The sequence below is a fragment of the Pongo abelii genome, chromosome 8 (assembly GCF_028885655.2).
Source record: "Pongo abelii isolate AG06213 chromosome 8, NHGRI_mPonAbe1-v2.0_pri, whole genome shotgun sequence".
Classification (NCBI taxonomy): domain Eukaryota; kingdom Metazoa; phylum Chordata; class Mammalia; order Primates; family Hominidae; genus Pongo; species Pongo abelii.
In genome coordinates, this window is record NC_071993.2 from 75741042 (window position 1) to 75759861 (window position 18820).

At 42.0% G+C, this 18820-nt stretch overlaps 1 protein-coding gene and 1 pseudogene across 6 annotated transcripts in view; one reads left to right on the top strand and one right to left on the bottom strand.

Moving 5' to 3' along the window:
- SLC25A16 (solute carrier family 25 member 16) overlaps positions 1 to 18820 on the top strand; it is a 52586-nt gene that overhangs the window by 20847 nt on the left and 12919 nt on the right. For 5 of the 6 annotated variants that reach the window (XM_024253512.3, XM_054523381.2, XM_024253514.3 and 2 more), the window contains exons 4-8: positions 1193 to 1256; positions 11386 to 11507; positions 11759 to 11825; positions 16315 to 16477; positions 17739 to 17807. In XM_024253512.3, the coding sequence (XP_024109280.1) occupies positions 1193 to 1256; positions 11386 to 11507; positions 11759 to 11825; positions 16315 to 16477; positions 17739 to 17807 (485 nt within the window). Of the gene's footprint in view, positions 1 to 1192; positions 1257 to 8462; positions 8508 to 11385; positions 11508 to 11758; positions 11826 to 16314; positions 16478 to 17738; positions 17808 to 18820 lie in introns of those variants that run through there. The other variant, XM_054523382.2, reaches the window with a different exon arrangement.
- LOC112135170 (large ribosomal subunit protein uL24-like) lies at positions 4951 to 5406 on the bottom strand (annotated as a pseudogene).

An 18820-nucleotide genomic window follows, 5' to 3' on the forward strand; every position in this document is an offset into this window, starting at 1 on the left:
AAACCAGCCTGACCAACATGGAGGGACCCCTTCTCTACTAAAAATACAAAATTAGCTGGATGTGGTGGCGCAGGCCTATAATCCCAGCTACTCAGGAGGCTGAGGCAGGATAATTGCTTGAACCAGGGATATGGAGGTTGCAGTGAGCCAAGATCGTGCCATTGCACTCCAGCCTGGGTGACAGAGTGAGGCTCCGAATCAAAAAAAAAAAAACAAGGCCGGGTGCGGTGGCTCATGCCTGTAATCCCCAGCACTTTGGGATGCCGAGGCAGGCAGATCACAAGTTCAGGAGATCAAGACCATCCTGGCTAACATGGTGAAACCCAGCTACTCAGGAGGCTGAGGCAGGAGAATGGTGTGAACCCGGGAGGCGGAGCTTGCAGCGAGCCGAGATCGCACCACTGCACTCCAGCCTGGGCAACAGAGTGAGACTCCATCTCAAAAACAAACAAACAAACAAACAAACAAGCAGCAGAGATCGGAACAACATTATAAGCTAGTCAGCCGAAGAGAATTGATGCCATTTGTGTATCAGGACTTCATTGTCTATAGAGCATTTAAAAAATAAAATAAAAAATTAGGCTGGGTGTGGTGGCTTACCCCTATAATCCCAGCACTTTGAGAGGCCGAGGTGGGTGGATCACCTGAGGTCAGGAGTTCGAGACCAGCCTGACCAATGTGGTAAAACCCCGTCTCTACTAAAAAATAAAAAATTAGCCGGGCATAATGGCGTGCGGCTGTAGTCCCAGCTACTTGGGAGGCCGAGGCAGGAGAATCGCTTGAATCTAGGTTGCAGTGAGCCGAGATCTTGCCACTGCAATCCAGCCTGGGACACAGAGCGAGACTTCGTCTCAAAAAAAAAAAAAAATAGTAGCAGTTTATTCCTACTACCCCCAGTCACTTGTTAAGGGCTTGTGTTCCTTAATACACAGTATCGTATACTTAGCAATTCTAAGCTAGCTTGCTTCTGCAGAAATGCAAAAAATTAAAGCAGAGACTACAGAGGAAATATCCCCTTCTGCTGTGATATGACACTGCCAAGCTGTATTTAATTGTGCTCATTTCGTTCACATTTATTATTAATTTTCTTTTTATTAGTCCTGTAACTCTTGAAATAAATCTTCATTATTAAACAGTGAAATGGGCAGCATTTAAAAAATATCTCATTTAATTCAGTGTTCTTGTTTTCTAGTTAATTACTACGAAGCTGGGAATTTCAGGTCATGTGCACAGATTAATGGCTGGATCCATGGCAGGTAAGAGGAGTTAGGTATATTTTATTTCTGACAAATTAATTTTCTATTAAAGTACTTAATTTGGTTTAGATTATATGAGTGGCATTGGGGAAAGCACAGGTTGCAGGTGTCCTGTGACTTGCATTTTTTCCTGGGTGCATCCTCAAAAAAAGGTATGTATTAAAATAAAAAGTGTGACATTGATTTAGTAGCACACATTTGTTGTTTTTCTATATTCAGTTATATATATGAAATTATCAGTATGCCAACTGAAAAAGAGTCATTTTACATTAGAGGATAAGGAGTAGTCTCAACTTATAACTATGCGAAAAGCTTGCATTCTCTTTGACAATTCTACTTTTGGAAATGTTTAAAAATTTTTAAAAATTTTTTTGAGGGCTAGTCATGTAATGCAGTGTGAGTGGAGAAAAAAAGCAAAGAAACTGTAACTGACTGTGATCAATGAGTTTTAAACATCACTGCACTTCACTTGGACCAGCCATTACTTTTCAAAATTTCTTTTTTCTTTGAAAAAATTGTAACGAATTATAATGACTAAAGTAATAACTACTCCTATACAGTAAAAATAGTTGCATTCTCTAGAGACAACCATGATTAGCAATTTCTTTCCTTCTCCTTTCCTTTCCTTCTCTTCTCTCTCCTCTTCCCTCTGCTCTCCACTCTCCTACCCCCTCCCCTCCCCCTTCCCCCTTCCCCTCCCCTCCCCCTTCCCCCTTCCCCTCCCCTCCCCCTCTTTTCCCCTCCCTTCCCCCCCTTCCCCTCCCCTCCCCTCCTCTCCCCTCCCCTCCTCTCCTCTCCTCTCCTCTCCTCTCCTCTCCTCTCCTCTCCTCTCCTCTCCTCTCCTCTCCTCTCCCCTTCCCTCCCCTCCTCTCCTCTCCTCTCCTTTTTTGAGACAGGGTCTGGGTCTGTCTCCCAGGCTTGGAGTGCAGTGGCGTGATCACAACTCACTGCAGCCCTCACTTCCCAGGCTCAAGCCATCCTCCTATCTCAGCCTCCCAAAAGTAGCTGGGACTATAGGCACATGCCACCACACCCAGCTAATTTTTGTATTCTCTGTAGAGATGGGCATTTGTCATGTTGCCCAGGCTGGTCTCAAACTCCTCAAATTCTCACCTGGCCTATTTCTGTTTTTTAAATATTCATTTTTCTGAGTTTGGGAATTAGGACATTAGTTGTTTTTCTTTCAGATATTGTTAATATTTTATTTCCCAGTTTTAGATTTGACCTTCGGTTCCATGATTTTTAAAAAAAAATCATCCAAGATTTTTTTCCCTATACAGAAGTTTTACATGGCCAAACATGTTAGTTTTTTTCCTCTGGTACTTCTAAATTTTGTGTTGTATGTAGAAATTTTCTCCCCATTCTAAGGTAAAGACATTTAATCATGTTTTACTTTTTCTTTTTTTTTTGAGACGGAGTCTTGTTCTGTTGCCCAGGCTGGAGTGCAGTGGCACGATCTCAGCTCACTGCCATGATCTCAGCTCACTGCAACCTTTGTCTCCCAGGTTCAAGCGATCCTCCTGCCTCAGCCCTCCAGTAGCTGGGATTACAGGCTCGCACCACCATGCCCGGCTGATTTTTGTATTTTTAGTAGCGATGGGGTTTCGCCACATTGGCCAGGCTGGTCTCGAACTCCTGATTTCAGGTATCCACCCGCCTTGGCCTCCCAAAATGTAGGATTACAGGCATGAGCCACCATGCCCGGCCCTAATCATGTTTTTCTACTAAAACTATTTCTTTTGGCATGTTGATCTTATGTTTACTTTTATAGAGGGAGTGAGGGATGGATGGAATAAGTTTTCCATGTGACTTGTCAGTTGTGCCAACATTATTCGCTCACGTAACTTTTTTGCCAAAAAAAGTTATTTTAGAGATAGAGTCTTGCTCTGTTGCCCAGGATGGCTTAAACTCCTGGATTCAAGTGATCTTCCTGCCTCAGCCTCCCAAAGTGCTGGGACTAGAGGCACACACTACTGCACCCATTTGAACATTCAAATTTTGAGTCAAATTCTCCCAACATTCCTTCCCTTCCCTCCCCTCCCCTCCCCTCATTCTCTCCTCTCCTCTTCTTCTCTTTCCTTTTTCTCACTTTCCTTTTTTTTTTTTGTTTGTTTGTTTGTTTTGAGATAGGCTCTCGTTCTGTCACCCAGGCTGAGTAGTGGGATGAGTTTGCACTCAGCCTGGCTGACAGAACTCTTGACATGTAATATTTGGACACTCGACATGGAGTCCACAGGACAATATTATGAGGAAAGCGCTATGATTTATCTTCATTTTACAGAAGAGCAATGTGAGAAAGTTTCCAAATTTTTCAATGCGTTATTTTGTATGTCACTTTTTTTTTGAGATGGAGTCCCTCTCTGTCGCCCAGGTTGGAGTGCAGTGGCACAATCTCGGCTCACTGCAACCCCCGCCTCCTGGGTTCAAGCGATTCTCCAGCCTCAGCTTCCCAAGTAGCTGGGATTACAGGCATGTGCCACATGCCTGGCTAATTTTTGTGTTTTTAGTAGAGACGCAGTTTCACCATGTTGTCCAGGCTGTTCTCAAACTCCTGATCTCAGGTGATTCGCCCACCTCGGCCCTCCAAAGTGCTGGGATTACAGGTGTGAGTCACTGCATGCATCCGGTATATCACTTTGTAATTATCTTTTTTCTTCTTTTTTTGAGACGGAGTCTCCCTCTGTTGCCCAGGCTGGAGTGCAGTGATGGAATCTCAGCTCACTGCAACCTCCGCTTCCTGGGTTCATGAGATTCTTCTGCCTCAGCCTCCTGAGTAGCTGGGATTATAGGCGCGTGCCACATGCCTGGCTAATTTTTGTATTTTTAGTAGAGATGGGGTTTCAATATGTTGGCCAGGCTGGTCTCGAACTCCTGACCTCAGGTGATCTACCTGCCTTGGCCTCCCAAAGTGCTAGGATTACAGGCGTGAGCCTCCACATCTGGCCTGGTCTCGAACTTTTGACCTCAGGTGATCCACCCGCCTAAGCCTCCCAAAGTGCTAGGATTATAGGTGTGAGCCATGGTGTCTGTCCTATAATCAGGTTCTAATCCTCCTGTTAAAAATTTAATTCAGGGCCGGGCACAGTAGCTCTTGCCTGTAATCCCAGCACTTTGGGAGGCCAAGGCGGGTGGATCACCTGAGATCAGGAGTTTGAGACCAGCCTAGCCAACATGGTGAAACCCTGTCTGTAGTAAAAATAGAAAAATTAGCCAGGCATGGTGGTCGGCGCCTGTAATCCCAGCTACGTGGGAGGCTGAGGCAGGAGAATTGCTTGAACCTGGGAGGTGGAGGTTGCAGTGAGCCCAGATCGCGTCACTACACTCCAGCGTTGGCAACAGAGCTAGACTTTGTATAACTATGTTTAAGTAATTACAATTTATATTTTTCTCCTGTGATTGAAACACTTGAAATGGATCTTATGATTAATTTATGTCTGGTATCTTTGCTCCTCTACTTTTGATAAGGCTTCTAAATGTAACTTCGGAAATTTTATATTTGCCAAAGTAAAAAGTGGTGTTTTTTATGATCATTTTAATGTAGCTTATTTTAAAGCTTTTTAAAAGCTTTTCCCTGTCCCTCGTCCTACAACTACAATCCAATACATACTAAATCTCAGTTGGACAGCAAAAGGAAACCTATAGATTGAGATCAAGGTTTGTATTTTCTTTTTTTATTTCAAGTTTTTATCAAAGCTTGTATATAAGATTACTTTATTCCTGCCTCTTCTCAATTGTTTCTGCCTTGTATTTGCCCTTTTCCTTTCCTACTTGGCGAGATTTGGCTTTCTGTTCAGGAATCTTTTTGCCGTCTTTGTCCAGTTTTAGCCTAGTGAGAACCACCTTGCTGTGGTGAATGTCTACATGGATAGTTGTGCCATTACCTTTTCCCACTGCACCCATTCAGTGTAGATGACATATTTCTTCCTGTAAGCCTGGACTACTTTGCCAATTTGCTGACCTTTATAATGTCCTCATACAACCTGACCTTCATCAAAACCTTTCGGATGGGCATGGATCACACATTGTACTTCTGTCTCAGCTCTTTGGAAAGAGGGGAAGACATAATCTTCCTGCTAATGTTGGACGTTGCATTGAAATGCCTTTTGCGTTTCTTGCCTCGGTTGGAAGTCACAAAGGGATTGAACTTCATTTTGGCCGCTCCTGCTTTGGTGATGGCCGCAAAAGGGAAGAGAAGGGTTTGTATTTTTAAGGAAGGTCTCCTTCTTTCCCCACGTATGTTTTAGTTGTCTGAAATCCATCTGGCTCTGCCAGTTTCCATGGAACTAAACGTGACAAGATAAAGAGTAGAGAAAAAAGAAGGAAAGTGTTAGAACCTAGAAGTGATGAGCTGAGTTCTGCTTGTTGTGCTCTTTGGTCTGCTCCTACTTGATGTTCCGGTCCAAAGCTTGGTGGTTGAGTGGACAGAACACTTGCTGGAATCCTGCCTGGCCTCCGTTACTCACCTTCCCTTTGACCATGGGCAGATCACCCAAAACCTCTGTAACTTGCCTGTATGTTTGTTAAAGAGGAGCTTGTGGTTTCTCTCTCTCTCCCCCCCCAACCCTCCTTTTTCCCATTCTTTCTCCTCTATCTCTGTTGTTCTGAGGGTCAGCGTGAAGAATTCCTGTAAAAACAGTCTGAAAGACCTGAAGTCCTCCATGAACACAAGGGAATGTTATTAATCCTTCCATGCCAGTGACTTTTTGGATGCTTTTAAGTCAGCAACCTGAATTCTTTATTCTCCTTTTTGTTTCATTTGTAATGTAGGGAATATTTTAGTTGTAAATAAAGGTGATATTCAAAATATTTAACAACCACTATGGCAAAGGCAGTAGCCAATCACAGCAGAGGCTGGACATCTGCAACTAGAATGACTGTACGGTATACTCCAATGATTATTAGAACCACGTGCTCACGGTACTTTGAGAATCTCGAAGAGGCTTGGAGGCACCTTTCCCGAATAACTTTTTGTTTTCTTTTTTTCAGAGACAGGGTTTGCTCTGTTGCTGAGGCTGGAGCGCAGTGCTGAGATGATAGTTCACTGCAGCCTCTAACTCCTGGGCTCAAGCAGTCCTCCCCGCTCAGCCTCCTGGGTAGCCAAGACTGCTGGCACATGCCATCATACCTGGCTAATTTTAATTTTTTTTGTAGAGACAGAAAAATAAGAGGCTATTTTGCTCAGACTGGTCTTGAACTCCTGGCCTGAAGCAGTCCTCCCATCTCAACCTCCCAAGTAGCTAGGACTACAGACATGTGCCACTGCACCTGGCCTTCCAAATACTTTTATATTTAAAAGGGAATTCTAGGGCCGGGCACGGTGACAGAGTGAGACTCTGTCTCAAAAAAAAAAAAAAAAAAAGAAAAAGAAAAAGTTAAAAATAAAAAAATATCTCCCTTGAGCTCTGATCCAGAATTCAAAAGCAACAAGCTTCCTACATGTTTGGAAAAATTGCTCTTCTGAGCTGGTAGTCCAACTCTTGAATTTTTGAAAATTGGAATGTAGGTAAGTTCTGATTAATAGAATTTGAGTCCTGATTTGTGGGAGTGGGGGAGTGGCATGATGCTTAGATCTCTACTCTTAAGTCCTTTGGCTTTTTGACTTATGTTGTACAAGTATCAGAGATCTGTGATTTCTATGTGAGAATCCTGTACAAAAGGCATATACTCTATAAACCCAGTTCTTTGGGAGGCTAAGGAGGGAGGATTACTTGAGCCCAGGAATTCAAGACTAGCCTGGGCAACACAATGAGACCCCCTTTCCTCAAAAATAAAGGCAGGGCACGGTGGGTAATCCTAGCACTTTGGGAGGTCAGGGTGGGGTAGATCACGAGGTCGGGAGTTCAAGACCAGCCTGGCCAACATGGTGAAACCCCATCTTTACTAAAAATACAAAAATTAGGCAGGTGTCTTGACGCACACCTGTAATCCCAACTACTTGGGAGGCTGAGGCAGGAAATTGCTTGAACCCGGGAGGTGGAGGTTTCAATGAGCCGAGATCGCATCACAGCATTCCAGCTTGGGTAACAGAACAAGACTCCGTCTTGGAAAAAAAAAATTAAAAAAAAAAAAAAGATGTTAGAAGTAAGAAGAAAAAGACATACAGTTATTCTTTTGTGTTATAATGGTTTCTACTGTGGCTCACGAGTGTCATAACTGAATTTTTTCTTCCTAGAACCTACTCTAAGAACATAATTTTAGTTGTCACACTCATCAGAGATTGCACACAACTATAGACAGGTGTATTTTGGTTGTTCATAACTGATATTTAGTCAACCTTGAAGTAGTAACGTGTTTCCGAAGGACAAACTATTATAGAACTGGACTCCCTTGGACTCCTACTCCAGACCAATTTGCTTAGCTTTGTGGCTTAGCTTTTGTATCTGTGATGCTTGGAGTCCTTCTTTTGTCTAAAGTATATATTTAGAATCTATGTATTTTTGTCAAACTTTAATCTCTTTGAAAATGTACATGGACTCTGGATGCTGCTCCCACTATGTCAGCCTCAGATGGGAATGGAGGGTGGTGAGAAGCCATCTTTGAGAACAAATCCACTTCCGTATTCATTGAGAAGTTGTGGGAGAGGATGAATTGATGAGGGTCTGTAAATGTCCATATACTTCAACCCTGTATTATGCAATTTCTAATCTTAATTTCTTCTTTCCCTTTACTCTCTCCTTGTAATGTTAGTTCCGTTTTTAAGAAATCCTTTGTAGCTGGGTGGGGTGATGCACACCTGTGATCCCAGCAGCTTAGGAGGCTGAGGTAGCAGGAACATTTGAGCCCAGAAGTTTGAGGCTGCAGTGTGCAGTGATCACACCACTGCATTCCAGCCTGGGTGACAGAGCGAGACCCCATCTCAACAAAGAGGAAAAAAAGTCTTTTGTGTTTATTTCTGGAACACAATAAATAATTCATAATTACCATACTTTCTAAATATGATTTCTAATGTAATTGCTGGTTAAAATATGTTCTCAGGTTTCCCATAACTCCTGGGATTCTAGACTATAGAGACAGTAAGATGATGAGAATTTAGAGAAAAAAGTCTGACTTTGTTTAGATTCATCTTTATGTCCTTAGTTTCTTGACTTAAGGGAGGGAAAGAGAAGAGTTTGCACGTTCATAAAAATTGAAAGCAAGTCTCAGCTTGATCGAGTCTCATTGCTTCCTGGTAGGTAAACATATTCTACTATTTGTATTGGATTGTAGTTGTAAACTGAGGGAAGAAGAAAGCTGTTACCATCACTATTCAAGGTAAGCCGTTTCTGATTTGCCTTATTTGTACATTGAGGGCTTTTTTGGCCTTCTTAAAAGAAGTGTTAGGTAGAATAGTAAGGAGTGTGTGAATGGAGAAAAGAGGCCCAATGGGAGACTGTAGCTTCGTGAATTGAAAACCTCAGTCACCCTCTGAATGATTGTTACGGATGTCAGTCTGATTACTAGCAGCAGGCAAGCTGAATTCCCACGTTGTTACATATTCCTCTTCAGTAATTCTCTGATTGTGCTTCCCTTTTAATTCAAATTTGTGAGCTTTGATGTGCAGGAGACAGATGGGGGGCAAGGGGATGCAAGAAGAGGAGATAAATAAATTGATTCTCAAAGGAAAGGGTAAAAAAGTACATAGTTTCAATAGAATACATGAGAATAATAGCTAACACTTATATATAACCTTTACTATGTACCAGGAATTATTTTAAGCATTTACATATGTTAGCTCACCTAATCTTTATAAAACCCTGATTTGGGTACCCACTTATTATGATACTCATTTGACAGATAACAGGATTGAAACCCAGGTTAAGTAACTTGATCAGGGTCATATATCTAGTTAGTAGTAGAGTCTAATTTGAAACAAGGAGGTGCACCCTACAGTTTATACTCTTTTCTCTTTTTTTTTTTTTTTTTTTTTTTTTTGAGACATAGTCTCACTCTGTTGCCCAGACTGGAGTGCAGTGGCATGATCTCGGCTCACTGCAATCTCCGCCTCCCGGGTTCAAGGATTCCCTGCCTCAGCCTTCTGAGTAGCTGGGATTACAGGTACCCACCATCACGCCTGGCTAATTTTTGTGTTTTTAGTAGAGACAGGGTTTCACTGTGTTGCCCAGACTGGTCTCCAACTCCTGGTCTCAAGTGATCCACCCGCCTTGGCCTCCCAAAGTGCTGGGATTACAGGCGTAAGCCACCGTGTCCGGCCCTAGAGTATATACTCTTTTAACTTTTGACCATTTTGGTCAATTTTGATTATAAGTCAAAAGTTAATAGTTTATTATTATTTTTTTTTGAGACAGAGTCTGGCTCTGTCACCCAGGCTGGAGTGCAGTGGTGTGATCTTGGCTCACCGCAACCTCTGCCTTCCAGGTTCAAGGATTCTCCTGCCTCAGCCTCCCGAGTAGAGTAGCTGAGATTACAGGTGCCCACCATCACACCTGGTTAATTTTTGTATTTTTAGTAGAGATGGGGTTTCACCACATTGGCCAGGCTGGTCTGGAACTTCTGACCTCAAGTGATCTGCCTACTTCAGTCTCCCAAAGTGCTGGGATTACAGGTGTGAGCCACCACACCCGGCCTATTTTTTAAATAAATACAAAGTTTTGCTATGTTGCCTAGGCTGTTCTCGAACTTTTGGGCTCAAGCGATCTGTTCACCTCAGCCTCCGAAAGTGCTGGGATTAAAAGGAGTGAGCCATGGTACCCATACACCTCCTTTACCTTTACAAATTTCTGGGTACTCTTGTTTCCTACCAATTCATTATTTAACCACTACATTAACTCCCACAGTGATTTTCTTTTCTTTTGTTTTTACTTTTTTTTTTTTTTTTTTAGATGCAGTAGTTTTACTCTTGTCGCCCAGGCTGGAGTGCAGTGGCACGATCTTGGCTCACTGCAACGTCCGCCTCCTGGGTTCAAGCGATTCTCTTGCCTCAGCCTCTCAAGTAGCTAGGACTACAGGGGCGTGCCACCAGACCCAGCTAATTTTTTTATTTTTAGTAGAGATGGGGTTTCACCATGTTGGCCAGTCTGGTCTCGAACTCCTGACCTCAGGTGATCTGTCCACCTCAGCCTCCCAAAGTGTTGGGACTACAGGCGTGAGCATGCCTAGCTCCCAGTGATTTTGTTAAACCTCTTCCTTCCTTCCTTTCTTTCTCTCTCTTTCTCTCTCTCTCTCTCTGTCTCTCTCTTCCTCCCCTCCCCCCCTCCTCTCCCTCCTCCCCTTCCCTCCTTTCCCCTCCTTTTATTTCCTTTCCTGGAATCTCACTCTTTTGCCAGGCTGGACTGCAGTGGTGTGATCTTGGCTCACCGCAACCTCCGCCTCCTGGGTTCAAGTGATTCTCCTGCATCAGCCTCTCCACTAGCTGGGACTACAGGCATGTGCCGCCACGCCCAGCTAATTTTTGTATTTTTAATAGAGATGGGGTTTCACCATGTTGGCCAGGATGGTCTTGATCTCTTGACTTTGTAATCCACCTGCCTCGGCCTTCCAAAGTGCTGGGATTACAGGCGTGAGCCACCACGCCTGGCCTATTAAACCACCTTCAGCCAGTAACCAGAAAACTTGGAACGTCGGAAAAGGAATTAAGAAATAGATGGAGTTGGGCTGGGTGTAGATTACTTATAATACCTAATAGAATGTAAATGCTATGTAAATACTTGTTATAGTATATGGTTTAGGAAATAGTGACCAAAAAATCTGTACATGTTCATTACAGATGCAACCATTGTAGACCTCACTACATTTTCCATCCATGGTTGCTTCAATCCATGGACGTGGAAACCATGGATCAGGAGAACCTACTGTGTTTCCTTTCTGATATCTTAACTGGGAATACATAAATAGTAGAATAATTTTTTTTTTTTTAAATCTCATGATTCCCTTACACTGTACACTGTACCATTTTGGTGCTAACAGTATAACTTCACAGTGAGAAGAACTTGAAAACGTTTTTTACAAACTGACCCTTCACTTACTAGGTTGTTTTCCATCTAATGATATGGTATAATTCTGTCAATAATATCACCTTTGATTTTATTGGGTTTTCACCATTGCCATAATATTGAGAATAATACTAATGATAGGGGAATATATGTATATATCAAAAATTTGTTTTACCTTTAAATTTCTACTTTCTTTTCAGGTATGACAGCAGTTATCTGTACTTACCCTCTTGACATGGTTAGGGTCCGCCTAGCATTCCAGGTGAAAGGGGAACATACCTATACAGGAATTATTCATGCATTCAAAACAATTTATGCAAAGGTATTTCATATTTACCTTCCTCATCTATAACATGCCCTTTTATACTTAGGAAAATATTTTGAATGTCATATAAATAATTATTATTTTACTTATAATTATTGATGTTAATAACAATAATTATGAAAACACATCTTTGTGTTTCAGGGTGGATCCCAGAATAATTTTTCTGTTATAAAGTGTGATTTTGTTCTTTGATGTTTATGATAATGAGCACAATGTAATCTCACTTGCAATTTTCCTTCACTCAAAAGGAAGGTGGTTTCTTTGGATTTTACAGAGGTCTGATGCCTACTATTTTAGGAATGGCTCCATATGCAGGTATGTTTCAAATTTGCTAGAATCCTAATTTGCGTGTTTAAAATTTGTTACCCTTTTTTTTTTTCTGAAATGGTAATACAAAAAGATGCTCTCTGTTAAGTACTTTTAATAAGAAATGATTTATGCATGGTCACATAATAATATCTTGGATATAAAGATGACTATTTGTGTATAATAAGTGGAAAAGTACTTTACATCTTTTTCTTAATATCTGAGCCAGCTGTAGTCTTATTAACACACATGTTAGATGATGTTAAACATTTAGTTTTTATGAGCATGTTAATCAAAAATAGGAGTTGAAAAGTGGTTTTTGTCTCATTATAAATAATGAAGACTTATGGCAAATTTTGAAAATATAGAAAAGTAGAAAGAAGAAAAATAAGGATACCTATAGTTCTCTAATCTCCATTTATTACGTTATTTACAGTCCTGTTTTTTTTTTTTTTTTTTGAGACGGAGTTTGGCTCTTGTTGCCCAAGCTGGAGTGCAATGGCGTGATCTCGGCTCACTGCAACCTCCACCTGCTGGGTTCAAGCGATTCTCCTGCCCATGGTCAGGCTGGTCTCAAACTCCTGACCTCAGGTGATCTACCCGCCTTGGCCTCCCAAAGTGCTGGGATTACAGGCGTGAGCCACCGTGCCCGGCAGTCCTGTTTTTTTTTTAAACTAAACTTTTTATTTTGAGGTAATTGTGGATTTACATATAGTTGTGTTACAAGACAAAATTGCAGCCAGTTTAGTTTAAACATCTCAGTTGGCTTTATTTTGCAATTCTAGAATTGGGCAATACTTCATTTCATAAAAATAGAGTAAGTGTTGCAATGACTAGACCCGAAGGAGTTGATTTTATATAGAGGAAGGGTTGAAGAAAGCAGAAACAATGAACAAGCAGGTTGCTCAGTTCAAAGTTACTATCCTTGTAAGTTGGGGACAGGAAGAATAAAATAGAAAAATCACTAGTTAACTTCAGGTTGTATTAGGCTACCTTTTTTGTGTAAGTATTAAAGCAAAAGGAGCCGGGTGTGGTGGCTCAAGCCTGTAATCCCAGCACTTTTGGAGGCCAAGGCGGGTGGATCACCTGAGTTCGAGACTGGCCTGGCCAACATGATGAAACCCCATCTCTACTAAAAATACAAAAATTAGCTGGCTTGGTGGCGTGTGCGTGTAATCCCAGCTACTCGGGAGGTTGAGGCAGGAGAATCATTTGAACCCGGGAGGCGGAGGTTGTGGTGAGCCGAGATCACGCCACTGCACTCCAGCCTGGGCGAAAGAGTGAGACTCCATTTCTAAATCAATCAGTCAGTCAATCAATCAATCAAGCAAGCAAGCAAACAGAAGTTTACTATCAAGCTTATTCAAGATTGAAACTGGCCTGTTAGAGAAAGTGGCTGTCACTTCTTTCTCCTAATTTCTCAGGAGGTCAGGTAACAACTAGTTTTAGTTTGGTAGTGTGGAACTTAAGCATGGTGACTCTGTTTTGATTTTTAGTCTGGTCTGTTAGGGCCTAGTGTAGGAGCTTTGTCCAAAAGAATGGACACCCTCCTGGGTGACAGAGTGAGACCTTGTCTCTAAAAATCAAACAAAAAAGCAACAACAAGGGCTGGCATGGTGGCTCATGCCTGTAATCCCAGCACTTTGTGAGGCCAAGGCAGGCGGATCACCTGAGGTCAGGAGTTTGAGACCAGTCTGACCAACATGGAGAAACACCGTCTCTACTAAAAATACAAAATTAGCTGGGCGTGGTCGAGCATGCCTGTAATCCCAGCTACTTGGGAGGCTGAGGCAGGAGAATTGCTTGAACCCAGGAGTGGGAGGTTGCAGTGAGCCAAGATTGCACCATTGCACTCCAGTCTGGGCCACAAGAGCAAAACTCTGTCCCAAAAAAGAAAAAAAAAAAGCAACAACAAAAAAACAGTGCACTAATAGCAAACTAAAATGTTGTGTGGCCAGGCATGGTGGCTTACACCTATAATCCCAGCACTTTGGGAGGCTGAGGCAGGAGGATTACTTGAGCCTAGGAATTTGAGACCAGCCTTGGCAACATGGGGAGAATCTGTCTCTACAAATAATTTTCTAAAATTAGCCAGGCTTGGTGGTCCCAGCTACTTGAGAAGCTGAGTTAAGAGGATTGCCTGAGCCCAGGAGGTTGAGGCTTCAGCGAGCTGTGATCATGCCACTGTACTGCAGCCTGAATGACAGAGTAAGACCCTGTCCCAGTTTGAAAAAAAAAAAACAAAGTATTTTTTTTTAGCCGTTCTAGTGGTTCAGAAATTCAAATTTTAAGGTAGTTGAATGCGTCTATCTATTCTTTTATGGATAGTCTTTATTGTGTTAAAAAATATTTTCTGCTGAGAATGATTTTTAACATTTAGCATTTTATATATATGCCACTAATCTGTCTGGAAGTATTTTTTTTCTTTGTTAAGGAAGTTTTTTTTTTTCCCCTTCATTTTTGACTTGGCACCATTTTATAAATAGTCTCTTCCTGGCTGGGTACAGTGGCTCGTGCCTGTAATCCCAGCAGTTTGGGAGGCCGAGGGCGAGTGGATCATTAGGTCAGGAGTTTGAGACCAACCTGACCAACTTGATGAAACGCCATCTCTACTAAAAATGCAAAAATTAGCCAGGCGGGGTGGTGCACGCCTGTAATCCCAGCTACTCAGGAGACTGAGGCAAGAGAATCGCTTGAACCCAGGAGGCGGAGGCTGCAGTGAGCTAAGATCGCACCATTGCACTCCAGCCTGGGTGACAAGAGTAAAACTCGGTTTCAAAAAAAAAAAAAAAGTCTCTTCTTTTCCCAATCATCTTAAAAAAATAATATTAGTGCAGAGTTTGTTTTTTTTTCTCTTTTTTTCTTTGACATAGAGTCTCGCTGTGTTGCCCAGGCTGGAGTGCAGTGGTGCAATCATAGCTGAGTGCAGTGGTGCAATCGTGGCTCACTGCAGCCTTGACCTCCCTCAGCTCAGGTTATCCTCCCATGTCAGCCGCCTGAGTAACTGGGACTGCAGACACGTAACACTGCATCTACCTCCTTTAAAACATTTTTTGTAGTGATGAGTTCTCACTATATTACCCAGGCTGGTCTCAAACTCCTGAGCTTGAGCAGTCCTCCCACCTTAGCCTCCATAAGTGTTAGGCTGCCACATGGGCTAGGGCAGTTTCATAATGAGTCTTTGTATTTGGTAAGAGAAATCCCTTATGAATCTTTTTTTTTTTTTTTTGAGACAGAGTCTTGCTCTGTTGCCAGGCTGGAGTGCAATGTTGCGATCTCGGCTCACTGCATCTTCCGCCTCCCGGGTTCAAGCAATTCTCTTGCCTCAGCCTCCTGAGTAGCTGAGACTACAGGCGTGTGCCACCACACTCAGCTAATATTTGTGTTTTTTGTAGAGACAGGGTTTCACCACGCTGGCCAGGATAGTCTCAAACTCTTGACCTTGTGATCTGCCTGCCTCAGCCTCCCAAAGTGCTGGGATTACAGGCATGAGCCACCACACCTGGCCAATTCAATAAACATCACAATATCTTGAGTAATGCTTAGTTGGGAGGAATGCTTGAATTTCATATTTATTTACTTTTTTCCCTCCCTGAATTTCATTCTTAATTTTATTAATAAACAACCTTAATGGTTCCAGTAAAATCATGTAATGTTTAACAAGCGCTACCTGCGTACTATTTTTATTAGATTCTACGTGTTTTGTGAATTAACATAAACGCTTCTCTCATGGTCACAATTCTTCCTTGAAGACAAACTCAGACACTTATTTAAAATAAAAATGCTTTTTCACTTCTTAATTTTTGCCTGTATCTTACATTATCACCATCACTGTTTTTTTGTTTTGTTTTGTTTTGTGTTTGAGATGGAGTTTCGCTCTTGTTGCCCAGGCTGGAGTGCAATGGCGTGATCTCAGCTCACCGCAAACTCCGCCTCCTGGGTTCAAATGATTCTCCTGCCTCAGCCTCCCGAGTAGCTGGGATTACAGGCATGCGCCACCACACCTGACTAATTTTGTATTTTTAGTAGAGACAGGGTTTCTCTATGTTGGTCAGGCTGGTCTCAAACTCCTGACCTCAGGTAATCCGCCCACCTCAGCCTCCCAAAGTGCTGGGATTACAGGTGTGAGCCACCACGCCCAGCCATCGTTATTTTAAATGTTAAGTTGTCACATTTCCTTGTGATTAATAATCATGAATTTAATTTTTCTCATGTGAAACCTTGGAAAACTTTATTTTTTTTCACATATAAAGTGGCATTATATTCACTATAGCCTCCTTCAGTGCAGTAAACTGCAGTGGTGCGTGAAAACCAAAGCTATAATTTTTTATTGGTGGTAATTTTGTCATCTTTAGGTTATTTATGTACACAAATCTTTCTATTTTAAATTAAGCCAAACATCAGAAATTAGGAAATGTGTTTATTATTTAAGAATGGTGTCTTTTTCACAGCTCATGTTATGTTAAGCATCATGGTGAATTTATTTTTTGTTTTTCAGGTGTTTCATTTTTTACTTTTGGTACCTTGAAGAGTGTTGGGCTTTCCCATGCTCCTACCCTTCTTGGCAGACCTTCATCAGACAATCCTAATGTCTTAGTTTTGAAAACTCACGTAAACTTACTTTGTGGTGGCGTTGCTGGAGCAATAGCGCAGACAATATCGTAAGTTTCTTCACCAACTTAATTTAATCAAATTATAGTTACCCAGTCCTGATTTTCAGCATTGGTTAATCGTTTATTTTTTCTAATAGATTATTTAAAAAGAGGATCCCTTGCAAAATATAGGTATCAATTTAATACATTTTTTCAGATGTGTGTGCACTTTAAGCATATTATAAATAATAACATGTTTGGATGCAGTAGTGCTGCCTGTTGTCCCAGCTACTTGGGAGACTGTGGCAGGAGGATTGCTTGAGCCCAGGAGTTTGAGGCCAGTCTAGGAGACATAGTGAGACCTTGCGCCTAAGAAAAAAAGAAACAGGGCGGGCGCGGTGGCTCACGTCTGTAATCCCAGCAGTTTGGGAGGCTCAGGCGGGTGGATCACAAGGTCAAGAGATTGAGACCGTCTGGCCAACATGGTGAAAACCCATCTTTACTAAAAACACAAAAATTAGCCAGGTGTGGTGGCAGCCACCTGTAATCCCAGCTACTCGGGAGGTCAAGGCAGAGAATTGCTTGAACCTGGGAGGCGGAGGTTGCGGTGAGCCAAGATTGCGTCACTGCACTGCAGCCTGGGCGACAGAGTGAGACTCCGTCTCAAACAAAAAAAAAAAGAGATTGCATTTGTATATTGTGTATTTAATTTCAGGCAATTATCTGTATTATTAGTTTTAGCTCTTATGGAAAAATTTGTATTGGTCTACTGTATTCAAGGGGACTTGCTGCATAACATTAGAGCAATTCTCAACTGGGGGTGATTTTACCACCAGTGGACATTTGTTAATGTCTGGAGACATTTTTGGTTGTCACAGCTGGGAGAGTGCTACTGGTATCTAGTGAGAGGAGGTCAGGGATGTGCTTAAACATCTCTAGTGCACAGGACAGTTCCCTACAACAAAGGATGATCCAACCGAAAATGTCAGTAGTGCCAGTGTTGAGAAACCGTATATTAGTGTTCAACAATGAAAAGCAACCAGTTTGTTTCTTCAGGAACTGGCATTTAATTTGGCCTTTAGGAATGAACAGAACTTGATATTACGGTGATGGGAGAGAAGAATCCTCTAATCAGAGGGATCACATAAGCAAAGATCTCTGTATTGTTAATTGATTTTATTCATATGCCTATATCCCGACTCCTAGGTTAGATAGAACAATAAGAGCAGTAACATATTATTTCTTTGAGTTTATAGGGCTTTGTATTCAATAGTTGTTGAGTAGAAAACCAAAAATTTTTAATTCTTTATGCCTTTTTTTCTTGTTTTAGCTACCCATTTGATGTGACTCGTCGGCGAATGCAATTAGGAACTGTTCTGCCAGAATTTGAAAAGTGCCTGTAAGTTCATCATATGTCATTGTTCATTTTCTTTAGGAAATGTAACATTAAACTCAGTAAGGAGATAGGACTCTAGTTTGACCAATAGTCTGTATCTTCCATTTTATCTCCCAAAGTTTATTTTAGTAACTTTATAAGATTACAATCAGGCAATCAGGTTTTTTTTTTTTTTTTTTTTTTTTGAGATGCAGTCTTACTCTGTCACCCGGGCTGGAGTGCAGTGGCATGGTCTTGGCTAACTGTAACCTCCGCCTCCTGGGTTCAAGTGATTCTTTTGCCTCAGTCTTCCAAGCAGCTGGGATTATAGGCACCCACCACCATGACTGGCTAATTTTTGTATTTTTAGTAGAAATAAGGTTTCACCATGTTGGCCAGGCTGGTCTTGAACTCCTGACCTCAAGTGATCTGCCTGCCTGCCTGGTCTATAATCAGGTTCTAATCCTCCTGTTAAAAATTTAATTTAGGGCCAGGCACGATAGCTCATGCCTGTAATCCTAGCACTTTGGGAAGCCGAGGAGGGCGTATCACCTGAGGTCAGGAATTGAGACCAGCCTGGCCAACATGATGAAACCCCGTCTGTACTAAAAATACAAAAATTAGCCAGATGTGGTGTCGGGCACCTGTAATCCCATCTACTAGGGAGGTGGAGGTTGCAGTGAGCCAATTTGGTGACAGAGTGAGACTCCATCTCAATAAAAAAAACAAAAACAAACAAAGAAAATATTAAATTTAGGCTAGTTGTGGTAGCTCATGCCTATAATCCGAGCAATTTGGGAGGCCAAGGTGGGAGGATCACTTGAGCTCAGGAGTCCAAGACCAGCCCAGGCAACACAGTGAGACCTTGTCTCTATAAAAAAAAAAATATTATTTTAAAGCTTTTTTTTTTTTTTTTTTTTTGAGACAAAGTCTTGCTCTTGTCCCCCAGGCTGGAGTGCAATGGCACGATCTTGGCTCACTGCAACCTCCGCCTTCCGGGTTCAAGCGATTCTCCTGCCTCAGCCTCCCGAGTACCT